Genomic DNA, 23,164 nt, shown 5'->3' on the forward strand with positions numbered 1-23,164 from the left:
GGTAGCATTTTTCTACTAATGGGTTTTTAAATTTGCAGGCACATCACAAGGAAATTCTGCAGAAAATTACTCTGCAGCAGTCACTGACGGATACAGCGATGGACCGTTGCGCCTGCGATGGACCGTCGTATACATCCACTGTCCCAGGTACGTCTTTATCTTATTTTAAAACTAGGGCACATACGACGGAACCCACGACGGGTCGTCACAACTGCGACAGACCGTCGTCGGGGAATCATCGCGTGATTAATGAGGCGTACTCGACCCGACCCGGTTGGAGTTTATTATAAAATTTCACCATTTAAACTCCCCAATCTCTCATTTCACCCCCATTCCTTCATTATTCCTCCCATTACCCTCCCTTTTCAACTTCTGCAATCTCTCCCACTATCAACCGATCATTGTCCCCCCCCCCCCCACAATTCTCCAAAGCCCTGAAAGTGATACTCTACTAGTCGGAGTTGCTGCTGTGGGTGTCTGCCTGACCACCGAGTACTTATCCATTTGTTTTTCTCCAGTTCTAAGGTATGTGTATCTAATTTCTACTCATTTATCTTGCATTTTTGTTCATTAGTTAGTATTAGCTTAGTTCTTAGTCATATGTTGTTTCTTTAATACGATTCTGTCTAACCTAGGTTAAAAATGTTTGAAATTGCCATGTTTACAACTCTAGACATAGGTGCTTTCGCATTACTAGTTTCCTAGGTAGTTGGGTTAGACAAATGTAGGTCCAAAACACTACAAGTTTGATTCGGGATCATCGGGGATGCATGGGGTACCCCCAGTTCTGTCACTGATCTACAGAATGGGACCGCGACGACGGACCGTTTTGCCCACGACGGACCGTCATAGGGTCCGTTCCAAAAGCCCTAACTCCCCACTGTCTATTTTTTCTAAGTGTCCTTCATCGGACACATGTGACGGACCGTCATAACCACGACGGTCCGTCCTGCACAACCGTTTTGGTTGTCAGATACCCTGTTTCTAAGGGTCTCTCATTTTTTTCCATGTGTTCCCTAATGGACACATGTGAAGGACAGTCGTCTTCACAACGATCCATCCTCCACAACCGTTCTAGTTGTCAGAGACCCTGTTTCTAAAGGTCTCTCACTTTTTCTAAGTGTCCTTCAACGGACACATGTGACGGGCCGTCATACCCACGAAGGTCCGCCTTGCATGACCGTCATGACGGTTAGAGACCCCTCTCCTATGGGTCTCCATATTTTTTCCAATTGTCCTATGACGGACACCTACGACGGACCGTCGTACCTGTGACGGTCCGTCCTGCACATACCATCATACTAGTCAGAGACTCTCCTTCAGGGTTGTCCATATATACATAGTCCAAGTAATACACGACGGACCCCATGACCGTCTGTCATAGCCACGACGAGCGGTCACCAGGCCCGTCGTGTATCACTGTTACCATAGAAATGATATACTATTTTACTTTTTTGTGTATTTCTTACTTGTCTTATTTGTCACTACTCGTACTAATATTGATCCTTTACCGGTACTATCTACTATGGCACCCAAGCAAGATCGAATCTATGCACGCGGGTGATCGAAGTTTGTCGCCCTGTCTGCCCATATGGTCATTGGATTTGATGATGAGCGTGACCCTGAGTATGTGCCCCCAGGCACTTCCACCCCTTCCCATGCTGCAGGTGCTCCCAGAGCCACACCAAAAAAAGGTGGCGTCCGGTGTAGTCACTGCCTCCCAGTTTGATGAGGATCGCACACTGACCGGCACACCCTCTAGGTCAGCCATAAATGAAGAAGAAGCGTCTGGATCCTTAGGAGTATCATAGTCCGAGGAAGCCTCCGGCTCTGCTGAGGTTCCCGCACCCGCCACCGCTGCAGCATTGGCCTCGTCTGATGAGGCTGGCAGTTCAGAATGTACATCAGGCTCACAAGCTCAGGTCCCCACCCCAGCCTTTGACCAGCCCAACCAGTTGTGTGTCGACGGGCAATTTCAAGTCTACTCCGATGCCAAGTTCCTGACTGATAAAGGAGTGATGACTCGAACGCTCACCTTGGAGCGGCGGGTCCTTATAGGGAGCCTCCCGACGATGCCTGAGATCCACGATCTCTTCACCAGGCATCGCTTGGAGTGGACAGCACGTCCGTTGGGACGTTACAGTGAAGAAATGGTCCGAGAGTTCTACGCATCCTACGTAGCAACTCTCCGATTGCAGATACATAGGCGGGCTACCCCCGCTAAACAGGCCCCACTGGAGCACGTCCGAGTACAGGGCGTAAGGGTTGACATTTCCCTGCCTTCCATCCGTCGTTTCTATACGGCGAGGGTGTTGATGCTACTCGGACCTCCCTCACTGCCGAGTTTGACTACCGCTGGCAGATAGTTAAAGATGGCTAGTTCCTGCGCGAGCCTGCACTGAGAGAGACCACCAATAGGTGGATGGCCCTGCACCTGTCATTTGATGGAGAGGGTGCCGACTGGGTGACTGAGCCAAAGGGGGCCATCAAGAAGGCCAACCTCACTTTCACGGCAAAGTTCTTGTGGTTGCTTGTCCGTCACTGCCTTTCCCCCACAGCTGATGATAATATCGTTACCTGGGATCAAGCAGTGTTGATGGCGGCGATGATAGCCGGGTTTGAGGTGGACTTCGCGTGGCTTCTACAGGCAGTCATGCACGAGAGGGCATTCAAGGTCACTACTACTTACCCTTTCCTGTGCATGATCTGTGCTCTCTGTAGGTCCGCAGGTGTGCCTATATGGCACATAGATCAGCTCAAGACCCCGCAGGTCACTGTTGACGTCAACCTCATCAGAGATGAGGCTAATGAGTTGGCTCCACGCAGATGGCCCCGTCCAGAGCTGCCCCCACTTGCTGATGATCTTGCTGATACGGTAGCCCAGGCCCGCACGGCTACACAGGCAGCGTCCATTGACACTACCCCGGTCAAGTCTATCTCGGTTAGTAGCATTGTCCCGAGATCCTCTCGCACAGTCCCTCTACCGGCACTGGTCCCGCTTGCTAGGGTCCAAAAATTAGAGGCGCAAAGGGCTAAAATTCTGCATCATATCCAGTCGTGGATGCAGAAGTCTATTACTGAGTCAGAAGAGCGCCTAGAGCGGAAAATTGTACAGTATACAGAGCGGAAGATCGCTGAGGTTAACCAGCGCCTGGATGCCTTTGAGTTGAGGGTGCTAGCCCGACCAGCCCCGCTAGTGGATATGTCGACTATTCAAGCTACAGTTGACAGTCTTCTTGCAGATATCGACACGATCTTAGAGGCTAGGGTGCCGGAGTCTGAGGCCCCTTCTGTCGAGCCTGCTGAGGACACAGTGCTAGCGGCCCTATTCGCAACCTCAGAGATTCCACCACCTCCCCCTCGAGAGCATGCCAAGAGGCGTAGGGGTCGAGCAGAGGACGAGGCGCGAGCACAGAAGAAAGAGCGCCGAGAGATGGAGGCTACGAGGAGAGCCTTACTTGCTGAGGAGGAGGCGCACCAGATGAGAGCATCAGAGTTAAAGGCTGGGGCGTCTAGCTCCCAAACTGTGGAGATAGCAGGAGGCACTACTAATAGTGCGGTTGTTGCTGAGGACACTAGTGAGGGTGTCCAGATTGCAGAGGACGTGGGTTCCGGGGAACCGGTCCCACCAGCTTGCTGATCGACGGTGCTTTGCGCCACAGGTTTTCTTCACCTACCACTCTAGTATTTAAATTTTTATGCATTGGGGACAATTGCATGCTTTTTTGTTGGGGGTGGGGTAAATGGAAAGTGAGTGTTAGGGTGAAGTCTGAGTAGCCCAATTCACTATCCTCTTTTGGGGTTTTCTTGCCTGTGTTCTTTTTCCCCAAAAGACTGATTATTGTTTCTGTTGAATCGGCATGTCTATATCATTTGTACATAGTTTAATTCTGGAGCATGATGGCTAAAATGATATCCTGATAAACTTGAAAATTATGCATGACTAGGCATAGTAACTGATAGTTGTGTGGCTCTAAGTATGACATAGAGTTACACCATTGCATTACCTTAAATCTTAAATTCGAACTAGGTGTCTGATAATCTGGTATAGTGATGAGATGTCAAGTGAGTGTGAGGAAGATTTGAATACTCCACTATTGGTACTGAGCTAGAACTTGCCTGGTTAGTCCTGCTAAAAGTAAGTTGTAATAGACAATTAGGAAAGGATCATAGGCCCTTATTCAATATAGCACATCTTTAGCCTAAATAGAATAAAACCAAATGAAATTTATCCTTCTTTGATCCAAATGATCTCAGCTTAAAATAGACCTTTCTTTTTCACCCCAACCGATCTTTTCTGGGAACAATGTGTTGGCCCTGGTCCCTCCTTGGAAATGTGCACCTCAGCTTATGCCAAAAGCATAAGTTGAGGGTGGCTAATGCAGTAAACAACCTTCGTTATGTCCATGACCCAATTTTGGGTATTGTGTACTTTGACTCATGGCAAAGCCATGAGTTGAGGGTGGCTATTATAAGGAATGCTCTGGAAAGTGGGGTTGAAAGAACAAAGAGAGAGAAAGAACAAAAGTAAAGTGACTCAAGAATCAGTTGAAACAAAAGCAAAGAAAAAGAAAAATATACAAGAAATACAAGCAAGAAAAGAAGAGAGTCACTTACACAAATGAAGAAAGAAGAGAAAATAGCAAGGTGAAAGAATATGAGAAACTGGGCAAGATAAAATGATAGAAAGTGGAAGGTTTAGCCGATATGTCAAGGAGGGCAAAAAGTCACTAAATATACCTAAATATACCCTACCTGACCCTGAGCCTATGTTACAAGCCAAGAAAGTACTATCGTGATCCTAAGAGTTGTATAGCCAACTTAAGGCAGTGAAAATAAGGGCAAGCTTATGGCAATAGGTATGAATGAGTGTGACTTTGTTCTGAGAGCGAGTGTTGAAAAGTAGTCCTTATACTCAAATTGAAATCATTATGTGCAAAATGAGGATTTTGTTTTGAAGTGAGGACACTAGTTGCAATACCGGAATTGTTAGCACCTCAGTGAGAAGTTGAAGAGGACAGGTGTTAGTGCATGGTGAGTCTGTGTAGTTCAAGCGTAATAGTGATAGCATGCATAGATTTGATGAGATTAATCGGTATTGATAGCCAAATGATTGCAAAGGATGAAACATGGATACTATTATACAAAGATGTTGTATTGAGTCATAGTGCGTCGCTTGAGGACAAACAACGAATTTAAGTTGAGGGTGTTGATATACCGTGGTTTCACGATATTATTAATACTTTTTCCTTAAGTTTAGTACGTCCAAAAGCCTTTTTGTGCTAATTTTTTATATAAGTTTTTTTTATTTTGTAGGAAATCTATCCAAAGCTGAATGTGGAGATTTTGAGCGAAAAAATGTAGAAAAGACCACCTACGGAGCCCATGACGGCCCGTAGGTGGCAGCATAGTGCAGCTGCTGAAGGAAGATGGGGAAGTATGACCAAGTGTGGGGTTACGAAGCTTGTCACGGTCCGTCGTGACTATGACGGCCCGTCCTGCAGGTTCGTCATGAAGTTCAGAGAAGTGATCCTAGTACCCATATTCCAAGAGTTGAAGTGTTTTGAAACGAAGACCCTCGACGGATCGTTGTGCCTATGACGGTCCGTCATACTTGCCGTCGAGGGTAATGAAGAAGAGCAGCAGACGAAATTGCATATGTATGGGACGACGTAGTCCATGACGATCTATCGTGACCATGAAGATCCGTCGCGAGGTCCGTCGACCTTGTCGCATTTTGGCAGATTCCCAGCAAAAAGAGTCCTTGTTTAATTAGGTTTTTATTTTTTTATAAATAGTTCAAAAAACCTCGGTTTTGAGGTTAGACTCTGGATTGTTAGACATCATATTATTAGACTTTGTGTAATAGTGTGAGATTCTTGATAATTATTACACTTTTTGTGAGATTATCAATTACTTTGAGATTCATGGAAGTGAATTTTGATGATTAATCAAGCAAACTTTTGGATTTTACTCTTTCTCATTGAAGTAAGTACATGAATTCTTATTTAGTATATTTGAATATTGTGATTATGACTATGGGTAACTAAACTCCATAACTAGGGTTGTGGGAACCATAGGCAAATAATGAGATAAAACCTAACTAAAATAACAATTCTAGAATAGTGTCTTGCATGTATTAATAATTCTTTCGCTTAGATGTCTTTTTAACGGATGGTCAACGTTAGAACTCGCCTTAATGCTACTTGCTGGACTAAGAAGATAGATAATAGGAAAAGAATTATCAACATAGATTTAGTATGTACTATCTAATAGGCTAGTATTGATTGGTACGAGGTAATAACTTAGTCAAATATCGAATACAATGCTTAATATGAGGTAAAGATAAGGGTTAGGAAAGCAACACACGTAGCCGGACCAAGGTGCGGAGTGAGATTTTCTAGATGCCGGACCAAGGATTTAGAAATACATAACTTATCACTTTGCATGCAAGATACTAGGAAAGAATTGTTATAGTTAGAATTATCAAGTTATGAACCTCTGGGGAACACGTAAACCCTAGTTACTTTGATTAATTGATTAAAATCCAACGTTCAAAGCTGTTAAGTGTCTCTTTCATTTGCGTTAGTTATTTTCATTCATTTAGAATTAGAAACCCCCCTTTTATTGTTTTTTTTACTTTCCAGGGAAGTCATTGACCAAACAATAGTAATAACAGGTTGAAGTTAAGTCTAGACTATTTTCCTGGTGGGAACGATCCCAATAAACACATATTTTGCATTGTAATGTGCTATATTGACCCACTCCCCACTTAATTGAGTTTGTTGTATAAAAATCTTCGAGATCAGCTCCACTTTAGGGTTAGTAGTACTAAATTTCCCAACTACGGTGTACTTACAGTCCGCAGTCAAAGTATGCATGTAATCATACATATCAAAGAACACAGTAGGCTGCCCCTTCTTGGTAGTTTGTTTAGGAATGGTTCTCAACACCACAGTAGGAACTTGAGCAGCATGTATGTGCCTCAATCTTGCAACTAGAGTTTGGATAACAGTATAAGGAGCAGGTTCGTGAACCTGATTCTGTTTTGTGACAAGGATATTCTTACTCCTATGGAAAGAGCTAGTATTTGGGTTAGGAACATTTTGGTTGGCATTTTGAACCTCTTCTTTCAAAATTGCTAGAAATCTTAGGAAACTCTCTATAATATTGATTTTGCCTATTGTTATGTTGTTGATTGTCCTCTAGTTTAGAGCTTGATTCCTTTCCTCAATGTTCCAGTTTTGCTCCCATTGTTTCTTATCGCTCTTATCCATTTGCGCCATACCTTGACAACTAATATTACCTTCCAAGACTGCATTGGTATTGGCTTTCTCATATTAGTCCCTTTCCTATTGGTATTCCTTTTAGATGTTTCCTTCCTCTTGTTCCTGTATTCTACTCCTACCAGCTGACTTTCCCATGGCATTTTCATGCTCATGGCCATTGTTAACTTCCTTACTAATATAATTGTTATTAGAGTAATAGTTAGTACTGCTACCTGGTTGATTTGCCTCCCTTGCTTGCTCTTTGAGAGTTCTTTGATGGTCTTGTTGTTGCACATCTGCAACCTTAGGATTGTATGCGAATGAGGAGCTTGCAGAACTGTCCACCTCAATATTATCATGTTCACGAGCTATGACCTTGCTATGAGGCAGCGTAGAGGCTAAGCTTGCATCTATATTTTCTTTGTTGTGATTTCCTTTTTCAGTGCTCTTTTCTTTATTCACTTGTTCACGATTCTATTTCTGATTACCTTCATGAAATGTACCAGTAGTTGTATCAGCTTTGCCAGTAACATTGTTCGTTCGAATGGCCTTTTGACCACTAATGTTCTTGTTACCATCAATTTTTGGGTCTATTTCACTTGATATTGTTGTAATGTGAACATCTTCCCCTTGAGAATCAACCTCAACAATTGTTTTTCTCGAATTTGCTGGGAGTTGATCGATTTAGCATTTTACCTTTGTGAGCTTCAGTCGCGATGTTCCCAGACTTCTCACTTTCATTTTTTCCATTGATTCTTTATTGTTTCTCGACAATTGATTATGATGTAGCTTTAATCGACTAGATTGCTGATGACACCTGATTAAATCTGAAAGAATATTGTTGTTATTCCCATCTTCTTCCCTCCGAGAACCTTCACTGTTCATCTCGCCAGGAGCATTCAATTTCCTGGAGTTATTCGATGAATTAGATGGGGTATTAACTAGAGATGGGTTCCTTTCCTCCAAGCGCCCTTTCTGGGGCTGGTCCGGCGGTCGGAGATTCGCCGCAGGTAACTCACGCACCATGATTGACGTTTCTGAGCTACCCATTACTATCCGTTAGCAACGCCTGGACATTGTAAGGTTAGAGAGTGTTTGTTTTAGAGAGATAAGTTAGTGAGAGAACTAATTTGTCTTGGATCTCAAGGCATTGAAGTGTGTGTTTCTAGGTTATTCTCGTCTCCAAAAGGGGTATCGATATTATTCTATCGAACTTGGCAAATATTTGGTGTCAACAGATGTTGTATTTTCAGAGACTACACCATTATTCTATTCACCCCATATTTCCACAAGTCAGGAGGAAGAAGATGGATGGCTAGTCTATCAGGTCACCCATGTTTTGACAAAAGAATTTAAGTTTGTCCCTCCATCTCTTAATTCTTCTATTGAAGACCAAACAACTATTACTTTTGAAGCTCCTTCTCCATCTTATATGGCAAGACCACCAATTGTTCAAGTTTACTTGAGAAGGCAAGGGCTAATGATACATGTCTTGCACCACTTCCTTTGTTATCACATCCTTCACAATATCTTGACCTCCGAATTGCTCTTCTAAAAGGTACACATAGTTACAAATCCTCATATTCCATTAGTAATTTTTTTTTCTATGACCACTTATCCTCTACATTTAGATCTTTGGTTGCTTCTCTAGACTCTGTTTCTGTACCCAAAACAGTGAAAAATGCGTTGAATCATCTTGGGTGGTCTGATGCAATGCTTGATGAAATACATGCCTCAGAGGAAAACACACGTGAGATTTAGTAGATTATCCAAGGGAATGAAATTAGTGGGATGTAAATGGGTCTTCACAGTTAAAGTTAATCCAAATGGATTTATAGAGAGACTTGAATCGAGACTTGTAGCTAAAGGGTATTCTCAAACATATGGGGTCGATTGTTCAGACACATTCTTCCCGGTTGCCAAACTCATATCTGTCCGTCTGTTCATTTCTTTAGATTCTTGTGAGAATTGTTCTTTACATAAATTACATATCAAGAATACATTCCTTCATGGTGATCTTTAAGAAGAAGTGTATATGGAGCAACCACCTGACTTTGTTGATCACGGGGAGTATGGAAAAGTTTGTCATTTGAAAAAGTCATTGTACAGATTGAAACAAAGTCCTCGAGCTTGGTTTGGAAAGTCCAGTGAGGTAGTTCAAAATTTTGGGATAAAAATAAGCAAATGTGATCACTCAGTATTTTACCGACAATAAACATCTGGTACCATCCTCCTTGTTGTATATGTTGATGACATTGTCATCACCGGAAGTGATTATGTGAGAATCTCTTCCCTTAAAAATTTCTTGCATACTAGGTTTCATACAAAGGACTCAGTCCGTTGAAGTACTTTTTGGGAGTAGAAGTAAGCAGAAGCAACAAGAGAATTTTTCTGTCTCAGAGAAAGTATATTCTTGACTTGCTTGCAGATACGGGAGCAGACAAACCCTGTAGTACTCCAATGGTTTCCAATGTGCACCTTATGAAATATGATGGTGATCCTTTTGATGATCCAGAGAGATATAGAAGGTTGCTTTGCAGTTCATGAGTGCACCTACGGACAAACATTGGGAAGCTGTGGAAAAGATCCTATGTTACTTGAAAGGAGATCCTGGACTTGGCATATTGTATAGTAATCACATACATACTCATTTAGAGTGTTTTGTAGATGCTGACTGGGCTTGATCCAAGATTGATAGAAGATCTACTACATGCTATTGTGTTTTTTTTTGAAGGCAACCTAGTATCATGGAGGAGTAAGAAGCAAGGTGTTGTATCTCGATCAGGTGCAGAATCTGAGTATAGAGCTATGTCATAGTCTACATGTGAAATTATGTGGATACATCATCTTTATCAGAAATTGGGTTGAAGCATCATATCCCAGCAAAATTTTTGTGTGATAATCAAGATGCTCTTCATATTGCCTCAAATCTAGTGTATCATAAAAGAACTAAGCATATTAGAGGTTGATTGTCATTTTATTCTTGAGAAGATTCAGGAGAACTTGATTTCCACTGGTTATGTGAAGTCAAGAGAGAAACTAGCTGATTTGTTTACAAAAGCGTTGAATGGAACTCGAGTTGATTACCTTTGTAACAAGCTGGGCATGATCAATATCTATGTTTCAGCTTGAGGGGTGTTACAGAATCTTTATAATAATACTGATAGATAATAGAGATGATTTATAGTGATTAAAATATTTAGTTACCATAGTTAGCTTATTCTCTCTATGTATTTATACCATTTTTCTCTTTGAATAATATAAAAGTTATTCTCAATAAGTTATGATTAACATATATAAATTGAAACGACCATGTCCAAACTTAAAATTAAATTCAGAAATATTAAGTCTTGAATGAAAAATTAAATTTGTTGAAATTGAAGGGACATAAAGAGTCTCTAATAGATATGTGATGTTCAATCTCCAAGATCAACGATAAGTCCCTATACCTTCAATTTTAGCCTTAATGTGATTTCCAATGAACAAGAATTTTTTTTATTTGGATTCATAGTTTGGATAGTAGCGAATCCTTGCAACATATTGGATACATGAGTAGTTGCACCAGTGTCAAAACACCAAGTATTAATAGGAACTTCTACTAACTTTGATTTGAAACATACAAAAACACCAAATGTACCTTTATTCTCAAACCAAATTTTATGTTTCAGACAATCTTTCTAATAGTGTCCTTTCTTTTTACAGAAACGACACACATCAGCCTTGAGTTCCTTATGAGCATCCTGTGAATCTTTAGCAGGTGCTTCCTTTTTCTTTAACAAATTTTCACTTTAGGTCCTTTACTAGCTTCTTGACCCATGAGGTTAATGGAATGATCTATTTGATTCTTAAGTCTTGACTCCTCTTGAGTAAGCATACTGGTCAATTCACTAACATCCCACTTATCCTTAATAATGTTATATTTAATTTAGAATGGTCCATAATCAAGAGACAATGAGTTCAAAATAAACTGAACCAAGAAGGTGTCATCCACATTCATCCCCAAAATCATCTCGATGATATGATTTTGCATACTACGGGACCCATTAATCTTCATGGTCGTCAGTTCAACAATTAGTGTACCAGCGAGAGACTAATATGCAGAACGAGAATGTTCTTCCACAAACTTCAGGTATTTCCTGGCACTTTCTGTTTGTGGAATAGTACTTTTAATGTTGTTCGCAACAGTCATTCACATGAACATAAGGCTAAATCTGTTACAGCACTCCCATTTTATGAAAAGACTTCTCATCCTCACTGCTCTTATCATTAATGGCAGTAGGTTTGTCATTCAGTAGAGCGAAATCAAGATCCATTACACCTAAGTGGAACTGAACTTGCTCATGCCATTCAGAGTAATTCAATCCATTGATCACATTAACATACAAAGTATGTGAATGAAAAGGAATAACTGTAAATAGATATGCATGCTCACATATCAAAAAAATATGTGAATTTAGTAAACAATAAAAGTACATCGTAATTCTCCTTTGTGTAGATACTACGACACACTATCATAATTTTAAAAAAAAATTATATTTTTAAATCTTTAATAGGCAATTAATAATTTTAACAAACATATACGACATGATTGGATATACAATAAATGTTTGATTGAAAATATTAATTTACCTCACAATTTTCACTATTCGTAGAATGATAGATTCACCTTTGGGTAAAAAAATTTTAAGTTCTAGCAATAGTGAAAGTCAATTTATCTATTTGTTTTTAATATAGGCATTTAATTAACTTTCATGGATAAATGACAATTTTAAGAGTACATATTTTTGTTAACCATACTAGTTTGACCACTTTGGTGACTAACAAACTATATGAACACAAATACATACATATTCTCATAAAATTTTGTGCATGTGGATAATTTTAAATATATTAGTTTGACCACTTTGGTGACTAACAAACTAATGGTTCATAATACATGCATCAAGTGATCATAAACATGATATGCGTAGACGTTAATTTTCTTTAGTTTGACCACTTTGGTGACTAAGAAACTATATAAATACAAAGTACACATAACATCAAGAATTTTTGTGCATGTGAATAATTTCAAACATTTTAGTTGACCACTTTGGTGACTTACAAACTATAGAATATAATACATGCATCAAATGATCATAAACATGATATGTGTATACGTTAATCTCTCTAGTTTGACCACTTTGATGACTAACAAACTATATAAATACAAAAATTTATATCATAGAATTTTGTGCATGTGAATAATTTTAAATACTTTAGTTTGGCCACTGTGGTGACTAACAAACTATTGAATCATAATACATGCATCAAGTGAACATAAACATGTTTGACCATCTTGGTGACCAATAACTATATAAATACAAAGACACATAACTTCATAAAATTTTGTGCATGTGGATAATTTTAAACATTTTAGTTTGGCCACTTTAAAGACTAACAAACTATAGAAACATAATGTATGCATCATGTTGAAAAATCAGACCAGTCTCTCTTGAAGTATTGAATATGCCAATGAATGAAAAATTGTTCTATTCCACAAATGCCAAATGATTATAAATATTATATGTTTTAAAATTAATTTTCTTGTTTGACCACATTGGTGACTAACAGACTATATTGCACTAAGTACACACATATTATTTATTACTTAGTATAAAAACACTTTAATTCATTACACAATCTAAAAGAAAACATAATTATTACATTATGGAGGATTAAAATTTTCAAAATATATGAAATCTAAAACAAACCATAAATATTTATTTATGTAGGGATGGTGGGCAGTAATTACTCTTTTATTACCCTAGCAAAGTTGACGCGGTTATATAATTTATGAAGATTATTTGCTTAAACAATCCAGGCTCGGAAGCTACATGTAAGATTAAATACTTTATAACATAATATCAAGATCGTGAACCCGATAATCTTACAAAGAGATCGTTAGGAGCACATACCTCATGAGGAAGACATCATCACAGAGAAAATCGGAAGCATTAGTCGTCAATAAGTTTCTACCTCCTTGCCCTAAATTTATGTTATCACAACCGTCAGCGATATAGAGAATATGTGATAACCCTAATGGGTGGAGGGAGGACCAATTTATAGATGTTATGATTTAATCTGATACGTCCATCAAGTAACCAATGTACGGACGAGATCTATTTCTTATTAATTACTATTTATGATATTAGCTGGGTTATAAGGAAACTTGGGACATAAGTAAGAAATAATTAATAATAAATAATAATTCTTACAATCTCTAGCAACTCTTTTTTGTCATCCAAGTACTACTGTTAGATGCTTCAAGCCAAAGCCAAGTTCAACTAATTCTCCAAAGAAAGAAAAAAATCCACTTAAAGTCAAAGGGATATCCAAATCAAGAAAAGTGTTGCTGTTTAATCCTTGTACAAACATCTGTGACTCTACAAGATTTAACGTGCACAAACCGCTTAAGCTGTTAGAAAATATTGTTGAAGGAAATCCTTTAAAAGCCACAGTGGAAGATATTTTTCGATTCGAGTGGAAGCATGGAATAGGATACGAAATTGGGAAAATAAAAGTGAACCATAGTGAAAGAGTTAATGGAAATTTTGAAGAATGCAAGAAAATACCGATGAAGTCAAGATCCGAGAAGTTCTAATAAAAAAGGAGTAGAGGGAGTTTTCTATCATGGTGCAACGATTACTTGTTTGTTAGGCCTTGACAAGTCAACAAGAGTTTGTAGCAAGAAAACATGTGGCGTATGCAAAATCATAGGCCAAAACTATGGAATTCGTGAGAAAAATATTTGGATCGAATCATTTTCTACTAGTTGTTGGAGTGCACATCGAAAAATTATGAAGCAATTTGAAGATGGAGTTTCAAAGAAAGCCATTCTAATTTCAAGAGTGATTTCAAAATGCAAAGAAGATAACAAAGGAGAAGTAAATATTTTGAATTCAAGGGCTATATTGCCTTGCTTTGTTATCATATATAGCTTATCTTAATATATAGACCAAAAGTATGCCACATGAGTTTCAACCTATGTTGCTCAGACTCTTCAAAAATATTGATCGTGCCTAACTAATCTGAACATTTTACAAGAATTCAAGCAACATAGATTTCAACTATTTCCTTCATTTTAGAACTAAGAAAGTAGTTTCTTTTCCTTCCAATGATTGTTTTATTTCTTTCCATAATGGTGACTTTAGCAACTTAGTATGTGTGTGTTCAATTCTAAGAGTTAATGGGTAACACATACAACTAAGTACGTACCGACTAGGATGATTTAGAAATATAAATTTAATGATTTTATAAACCACATAAACCAATGTGATTCGTCTAGACCTCGTGCATAGCAGAAACTTTGGTGCACTGTACTGCATTTTCTATATTAACATCATATCCATATCTATAAGTTTGTAGTTCAAAATCAGTAGTAGAAGAAGCAATAAATATAGGATGGAGACTCAAAAGGAAGAGTTCTTTTGCCATAACAGAATCACATATGTATTTAGCATATAACCTCAGTAACATCTTCCATCACCAAATATTTATGGAATGAATATGTAAGAAGAGAAGCTTTCTCCAAGAAAACTCCAAGGTCTTTTATTTTAACAGTAATCAATATGATAAACATCACTTTCCAAATAAAAGTTGAACTGTACAACTTGAAATGACCCGAGAAATATCCCAATCTGAAACAACATATCTACCTTCACATGATAGGGGTAAGGTTGCAAACATACCACCCTCTCCCCAGACCCCATTTATGAGATTTATCTATCTTAACAATCTCATGTAGTCATGTTTTTGGAAATGAGTTTGTCTCCAGACAATGTAACTTTCAGCAATCCACTTGTAGCATAAATACATAATTTTTTTTGGTACAACGCTATATGGATAAGCAATATGATAGCAAAAGGCAATGTGAAAAGGTAAGTATCTATTAAAATACTATTATTCATAATTTATCTCATCAGTCATCACAAAAAAAGAACATTATGACAGGAAAGAATCAGTGAGTAATAATATAGCATTTCCTTATAATAGTTTTGACATTGTGACAACTGATTTTTCCTAGAAGATCAATACTAGAGGTTAGAGAGACATACATGTCAATTGTTTATCAGAATCACTAGAGAAAAGGCCTATTTTGAAAAGACAAAGTAGTTATGAAACAAAACGCCAACCCAATATTCTTTACGAGTTTTGTCACCTAGTCTTGAAGATGTCATAGCGGCAGAACAAGCCATAAAAAAGTTTTCAGAACAAGAAATGCACATAAAAGTTAAAGGAGATACTAGTATCCATGAAGTAATCATCAACCCGTAAGTATCTAGGAATATTTGGCTCTATCTGACCCCATAGTACGCAAGCTTTAGAAATAATTACTCCCTTTGTTTAAAAAAGAATGTCCCTACTTTCTTAAGGATAACTGTGTAGATAATTAATTACCACATCAGATCAAATGATATGGAGGCCATGATAGATTTTTTAGATCATTACACAGTATGCAATGCTACTCGTTGTAAATACTCACAGCACCTTCTTGTTGCTGGTGATTCAATAAAATACCTTCCACCGTATTTAAAAAATAACCACAACCGATAAAGGACGACATATATCACATGACACATTAGATTCAGTGTAGTAGTTAATATCTTAATTAAGATCATCACATGAAAAGGTCATCTTTCTGAGAATAATTCAAACTAATTTCTTTTTCGACGAAAAAAATGCATGTATCATTTGATGACCTTTTCATGTGATGTGATGACTCTTAATAATTACTGACACCACAACTGAATCGTCAAACCACCATTAGACGTCAACATTCAACTTTCGACATAGTAAGACTCCTCTAGTCAAACAGAAGAGAAAATCCTGTATTGACTTAGCAAGATAAAAACTACAAGAAAAAAAGTTCTAAAAGGCAATCCAACTCTGTTATACAAACAAGCAGGCAGAACTCACTTATGAGAATCTTCACGAATCGAATGATCCAAACTTCTTATGTTGCTTTATGGACATATGTCTTTTAGATTTCTTTGATTGTCTATGCAAAGCCCGAGTACGAGCTCCAGTAGCAATGCTTCTCTTTTGCACAACGTTATCAAGAAGAACCCAATTATATGTTAGAATTAATGCATTTACACTTTGATGTTTAATATTTCAATATTGTCTCTTAGTTTCCCAAGAAGTCTTAGTTAATTGTGCAAGACTTCTTGTTTTCTATTTTGAGTAGTACAAATAGAGATGTAGTTGATGATTGTAATCATTTCAAGTGGTCTTAAGTAGACTATATAAAAGTTGAGCATTCTCTAAAAAATAGTATTCTACTACTATATTTCCTACGAATTGGTATCAGAGCCAGATTTTCGTTCTTAATCCGGGGCTAGGTGAAGAAAAGAAAATATGAAATCCAAAACAAATGAAGGTGTTGATTTTTCAGTATTTCTTACTCCATTTTTTGATGGAGTGAATTTTGAATAATGGAAGATAAGAATGAGAATACATTTGAAAGCTGAAGGTTTCTGGACTATTGTTGTAAATGACTATGAATAGCCAGAAAATAATGGTGAACTTTCAGTATCAGAGATGTAAAACTTTGAGGCTAAATACCGTCAAGATGCAAAAGCCTTGAACAAAATTCAAATGAGAGTCTCTAGAGCATATTTTACAAAAAAATTGTAAAAATTGCTACTTTTGAGTCTGTAAAGCGCTTGAGAGTCTTTGAAAAATTAAAGTGTATGGTGACAAAAAGTAGGCACTATAAATCTTCAAACTATAAGAAGAGAGTTTCAAAATTTGTTGATGATAGAATATGAAAAATAGATGAATATTGCACAAGAATCATGAATATAGTTAATGAAATGACAATCACAGTGATAGAATTTTTGATCGACAAGTTGTGGAAAAGATTCTAATTAGTGTCACAGAAAAGTATGAGCACATTGTTGCTATCAGTGAGGAGAGAAAAGATTTTTCTAAGCTTTCCATCAATGAGCTAGTTGGATCATTTCGTGCACACGAGAATCGAAGACTTTTTCATGAAGATCAACCCAAAGAGACGACTTTTCGGTCCTAAACAAATAAGAATTCCCAAAATTTCTTAGAAAATTAACAAAAGAAGAATTACAATTAAAAAAGGAAGAAGGATCATGATAATTCTTCTAAGAAATTTGAAGAAAAATGTGAGAAAAGTACGCATTTGTTTTTGTAAAATTTGCAAAAGGACAAATTACAATGCAAAAAAGATGTTGGCACAAAGGCAAGTCCCAATGTAATTTTTGTAGAAACTTGGCCACAATGAGAATGATTGTTGGCACAAGTAACAAGAGCAAACAAATTTATGTGAAGAATAGGCGGAAGAAATGGAAAGAAAATCTTTTCTTTGCTTCTCAATGCAATATTTCAGTAAAAACCAATGAATGGTATATTGATAGTGGTTGTAGCAATCACATTACTGAAATGAAAAGATTTTCCTCTCAATGAATAGTAGCATCACTACTAAATGAGAATGGGGAATGGAGCCTTAGTTGATGCAAAAGGTATAGGTACCATTTCAATCAACATAAAGGAGTGGTAAGCGAATTCATAATGTGTTTTATGTTCCTTAAGTGGAAGAAAATTTGCTTACTATTGGACAATTCATGAAAAATGGTTATTCTCTTGTGTTTAGAGATAATTATTGCAAGATTTATGAAAAAGTTGAGCTAAATCAAGTAATTATTGAAGTAGAAATGATAAAAAGAAAATTTTCTTAACAATTCCATTACAATGCATTCAAAAATAAAGTTGTAGATGATTCATGGCTTTGGCACAAAAAAATTTATCACTTGAAACTTTATGGTTTGAAACTACTCAAATAAAAACACATAGTGCAAGACCTTTCTGAGATACATATTAAGAATAAGAAAGATAGTATTTCTATCATATCTTGAGATGTGTAAATCAAGAAGTGGACGAAAAAGAAGAAGATGTCCCTCAAGGAGGAGAAATCTTGAATTCAGATGATGAAGAACCACTTTCAAGAGGAGCAAAAAATGTTGAATGACATTTATCAAAGATGCAACTTTGTCGTTGTTAAGAAAGAAAATTACGAGGAGGCAATAAAGCATGATGTTTGGAAGAAAGTCTTGGCAGAAAAAAGTCGAAAGATTGGGAAAAATAATACTTAGGAGTGTGTGAGTATACCCAAAGAAAGAGAAGTTGAAGTCTATAGTGGATTGAAAAAACCAAACCCAACAAAAAAGGAGATATTCACAAACACAAGAGAAAAGTTTCGTCATCAGATATTGGAGTTTTCAAGGAAATGCATTAAGGGGGAGTGTTGGATTTAATGCATTCACACCTTGATGTTTAGTATTTCAATATTGCCTGTTAGTTTCTCAAGAAGTCTTTTAGAATTTTCTAATACATGTATCTAGTAATATGTGATATATGTATCTAAGGCTGGGCAATGGAACATGATGTACTTGTACCGGTCCGATACCGTTTCGGTTCTTCTAGGTTCGGTTTCCTACGGAACGAAATAGGACATCATAAGCTGGGACACGGAACGGAACGGAACTGAGGTTTGATACCGATGTACAGGTACCGATTATCCAGTTTATCCCAGTTACGGTCCGGTTCAGTTCCAATTAATTAATATTTATTAATTAATTTATAATATATATTTATAAATTATAATTTATATTTTATATTAAATAATAAATACTACCCAAGTAACCCAAAAAACCCTATTAGTATTACTTTCAAGACTTAGTTGGAACACAACCGTTCCTAGAAGGTGGTTGCGTAAACTATGCACTCTACTAGTAGTTATAAATTGAAATTGTAATTTGTAATACAAATAGAAATAAATTAAATTGATATTTTTTAATTTGTGTAATTGTTTTATCCTTATTTTTATTTAATTTTTAAAAATTACAAATTTAATTTATTTAAATTACAAGTTATAAATATAACTTATAAATTATAACATATTACTAAATAATAAGTAATAACTTATAAACTTCAAAAGATTTAAATATTGAAAACTTAATTAGACTTAACTTGCAAACGAAATAAGTGATTTTTTTTTTTAAAAAAAATATCTTTAAAATAAACTTAAGTGAAAAATTACATTGTAAATTTAAAAACTATTAATTTAAACTTAGATAAATAAAGAAATATTTATATTTTCGTTATTCAAAAAAATCTTTTTTTTGAAATAACTAGATGTGTCATCGCGTTTATCCCATCCTATTCCATTCCGGTATCATCCCGGTATATAGTGGGACGGGACGGAACCGAGTATCCGTCCTGGTAATTCCGATGTGGTTCATCCCGGTACCGGTCAACTCATCCCGTTCTGATCCGATACCAGTTCATTCCGGTCCGGTGGTCCCGGTCTGGTCCGTTGCCCAGTCTTACATGTATCTAGTTAATTGTGCAAGACTTTTTATTTTATATTTTGAATAGTATAAATAGTTATGTAGTAGATGATTGTCATCATTTCAAGTGAGCTTAAGTAACCTATATAAAACTGGAGCATTTTCTATAAGATAGTTTTCTCCTTCTATATTCCTACATTATGAACTTCCACATTTTTTGACCCGTGCATATATTTCTGAGCTGAATCACCATGTTGGAGAAGATCGTGCAAAATATTGTAAGCAGTCATGTTTTTACAAGAAATCTGCAACAAACAAATGGGATGAGTAATGAAGAAGCTACTAATAAATAGTGAACATACTTGAAACATTATATTGCTCACGGTTATTCTTGCCTCAGTGGTAATTTTCAGAAAATTATCATCTACTGAAGGAGGCATCTGAAGGTATGCTGGATTATTCAGTTCAACATCTACGTGGCAGGACCAAAATTAGCATCCTAGAATTTAGTCACATGCATACCTTTCTATGGATGAAATGCTAGAGAAGCATACACAGGAAAGTTTGTACCTTGAGCAGATGTATGACGAAAAAGATATATGACCTACAAATAAACCAGGAAAATATTTGAATGAGAGAAATAAATAAGGGTTCATTTTACTTTTATTTTTTGAAGAACGAAATCAAGAGGGATCATATACAAATGGTTTTCTTACATTACTGGAAAACGCCAACTGTTACACTTCTTTTGAATGCCAAAAGTTTACAGATAAATCAAAGAGAATATCAGGAAAAATATACACGGTTTAACACTCAATTAAGGCTCTTGAAATTTCTAGACTACATATTGGCTATAGACTTTATTGCATTGTCTTCAACATTTTCTACAATGCAAAGCATCTGTACAATCTCCTTAACTAGCGTCTAAAGAAGCAGTGCAATGACATTGACATTCAATGAGTTTGGTATTCCATTCATAATAACCAAAGAACAAGAATGGAGAACCATATTAAGAGGTGTTGATGCTCAAAAAGCCAACATTTCTTTTGAAGTCATAGCTCCCACTCTCTCTACTTCTCATGGAATTTGGTATTAACTTTCCTTCTCTTGGTATTTTTTTTTGAGAAGGCAACGATTTGTATTATAAACCAACACTTAGGTAGTACTGAAAGCCCCTTTACAAAAACATATGAAAATCCAGGAACAAAAACATCAAGCCTAGCATGATTCTAATACTTCTAGGGTCGCTTCTGCATCTATATGGGAACTCTTTGTACACCAAAAACAAAAACACAGAATACAATCTGCTTTGATAATTTATAGGGATCTACTTCTCGCATTCCTTTCTCCCCAAATGGTCCACCAGATGCATGCTAGAATGGTCCTCCAATAACTTCTGTTCTTTGACTCAATTCCCACTTTCTCCCAACTTGAGAAAGTGACAACAATATTGCTAGGGCTTGTCCATTGAATGCCTCTTACATTGATGAAAATATTCCCCAATTGATCAGTTATTTTGCAATGTAAGAACAAAGGCATAACTGTCTCAGCTGCTTCCCCACATAAACAATAATATGTTACCAGAATGTTGTTTCGTTTCATCAGATTCTCATGTGTAGTACTGCCTCCTTTGCTAGCAGCCAAGTGAAGCATGCCACCTTGAGTGGAACTTTGGTTTTCCAGATTTGTCTCCAAGGACAAATTAAGGGTTAGAGGAGCCTTGTGACCTTGTTAAATTAGGTCATTTGTATCTTCCTTTGTTGTGCTCTGTTCACCATAGGCAGTCCTTCCCTTCCTTCAAATCTTGAAATGATTCCAACCTTTTAAAGAACTCAATTGATCTACACAATTCCCATTCATTTCAATTCCTCATGAGATATAGATCCCAACTTTGGGGAGACCACATTTCAGCAACAATTATGTCTTTGTGTAGTGTTAAGTTAAAGATGTTAGGAAGATATCTGGCAAATTTTGATTACCAAGCCATCTATCTTTCCAGAATTGTGTCCTGATATCATTGTGTAATGTTATAGTAGTATGATTCCTTAGGATAGGCCACCAGTTCCTAATTGATCTCCAAACAATATAACCATAGGGATTGGTTGCTTCCTTCATGACTGTGGAATAAGATAGTTGAATAATATTTATTCATATATTTCTATGTCATATACAAGGCTTTATATACACGAGAGATTGTAGAACAAAATCATCTAGATCTCATGAAATCTGAGATTCTAATAAATAATATATTCTACTAAAAAGAAGAAAAAGATATTTTAGATTACAACAATTATCTTTGAGATCTTAGGGGATGAAATATTGATTTGGAGAATATCCTCTATCAGCAACACTCCCCCTCAAGTGGGTTAATGGATATATTCCATTCCTAGCTTGCTTATTAGATCTTGAAACACATTATTTGGAAGTCCTTTTGTTAAAACATCGGTTACCTGATCTTTTGTACATACAAATGGCGTACAAATGAGTCTGCTATCTAATTTCTCCTTAATGAAAAGTCTATCTACGTCAACATGCTTAGAGCGATCATGTTGTACAAGATTATGAGCTATACTTATTGATGATTTATTGTCACAATATAGTCTCATAGGTCTTTCCCATCTTATCATCAAATCATCAAGGATTATCTTTAACCATAACAACTCACAAACTCCCATAGCCATAGATCTAAACACGGATTCTGCACTTGATTTGGATACTACATTTTTTTTATTCCTACAAGTCACCAGGTTTCCTCCTAAAAAAGTGCAATATCCAAAACTTGACCTTCTATCTACTAATGAACCAACATAGTCTGCATCAGTATAAGCCTCTAAAACCATGTCTCCTCCTCTTATGAATAGTATTCCTTTTCCCGGACTTCCTCTAAGATATTGTAGAATCCTGTTGACAACTTGAAGATGCATTTCTAGATGAGACAAGTGAATCATTTTCCTGTACAAGCCTTTAATACAAGCCTTTATCTACCACAAAATCTTCTGGAGCATTGCACAATCTATGATTATATTCAATTGGTGTGGCCACTAGTTTACACCCTAATTTTGTTGCTTCCTTCAGCAAATCAAACACATATTTTTGTTGGGAAATAAAGATTCCTTGTTTTGAGTGTGCCACTCCAATTCCCGAGAATTACTTTAACTTCCCAAGATCTTTGATGTCAAATTCCTTGAGTAAACACCTCTTCAAATTTTGTAGCTCATCTGAATCATCACCTGTTACTATTATGTCATGAACATAAACCAATAATGTTGTCACCTTTCCTGTTTCTGAGTGTCGTATGAACAAGGTATGGTCTCCTTGACTTTACCGATACCCTAACTTGATCATAACCTTTGTAAATGTTCCAAACCATTCACGAAGTGATTGCTTTAATCTGTAGAGTGCCTTCTTCAGTTTACACACCCTTCCCTTCTTGCTTTCAAAACTAGGTGGCACCTCCATATAGATCTCCATATCTAAGTCTCCATGTAAAAAACATTTTTTACATCAAATTGTTGTAGGTTCTAATTAAAAGTTGCA

At 36.9% G+C, this 23,164-nt stretch overlaps 1 protein-coding gene across 1 annotated transcript; it reads right to left on the bottom strand.

Annotated features, from left to right (window-relative positions):
• Positions 1 to 7,367: 7,367 nt before the first annotated feature.
• On the bottom strand, positions 7,368 to 8,318 carry LOC138340366 (uncharacterized). The gene is made up of 2 exons (XM_069292080.1): positions 7,965 to 8,318; positions 7,368 to 7,742 (listed from the first exon to the last, which is right to left on the bottom strand). Exons 1-2 carry the CDS (start codon positions 8,316 to 8,318, stop codon positions 7,368 to 7,370), a joined length of 729 nt encoding a protein of 242 aa, XP_069148181.1.
• Between the last annotated feature and the right edge of the window lie 14,846 nt (positions 8,319 to 23,164).

The sequence above is a fragment of the Solanum lycopersicum genome, chromosome 12 (assembly GCF_036512215.1).
Source record: "Solanum lycopersicum chromosome 12, SLM_r2.1".
NCBI classification, from domain to species: domain Eukaryota; kingdom Viridiplantae; phylum Streptophyta; class Magnoliopsida; order Solanales; family Solanaceae; genus Solanum; species Solanum lycopersicum.

What these genes read in the sequence shown, in the direction of transcription:
- LOC138340366 (XM_069292080.1), bottom strand. Translation starts at nt 8,318, where the DNA reads ATGGGTAGCTCAGAAACGTCAATCATGGTGCGTGAGTTACCTGCGGCG. An exon ending in CGCGACTGAAGCTCACAAAG is followed by an intron (nt 7,743 to 7,964) that starts GTAAAATGCTAA and finishes AATCAGAAATAG; the next exon opens with AATCGTGAACAAGTGAATAA.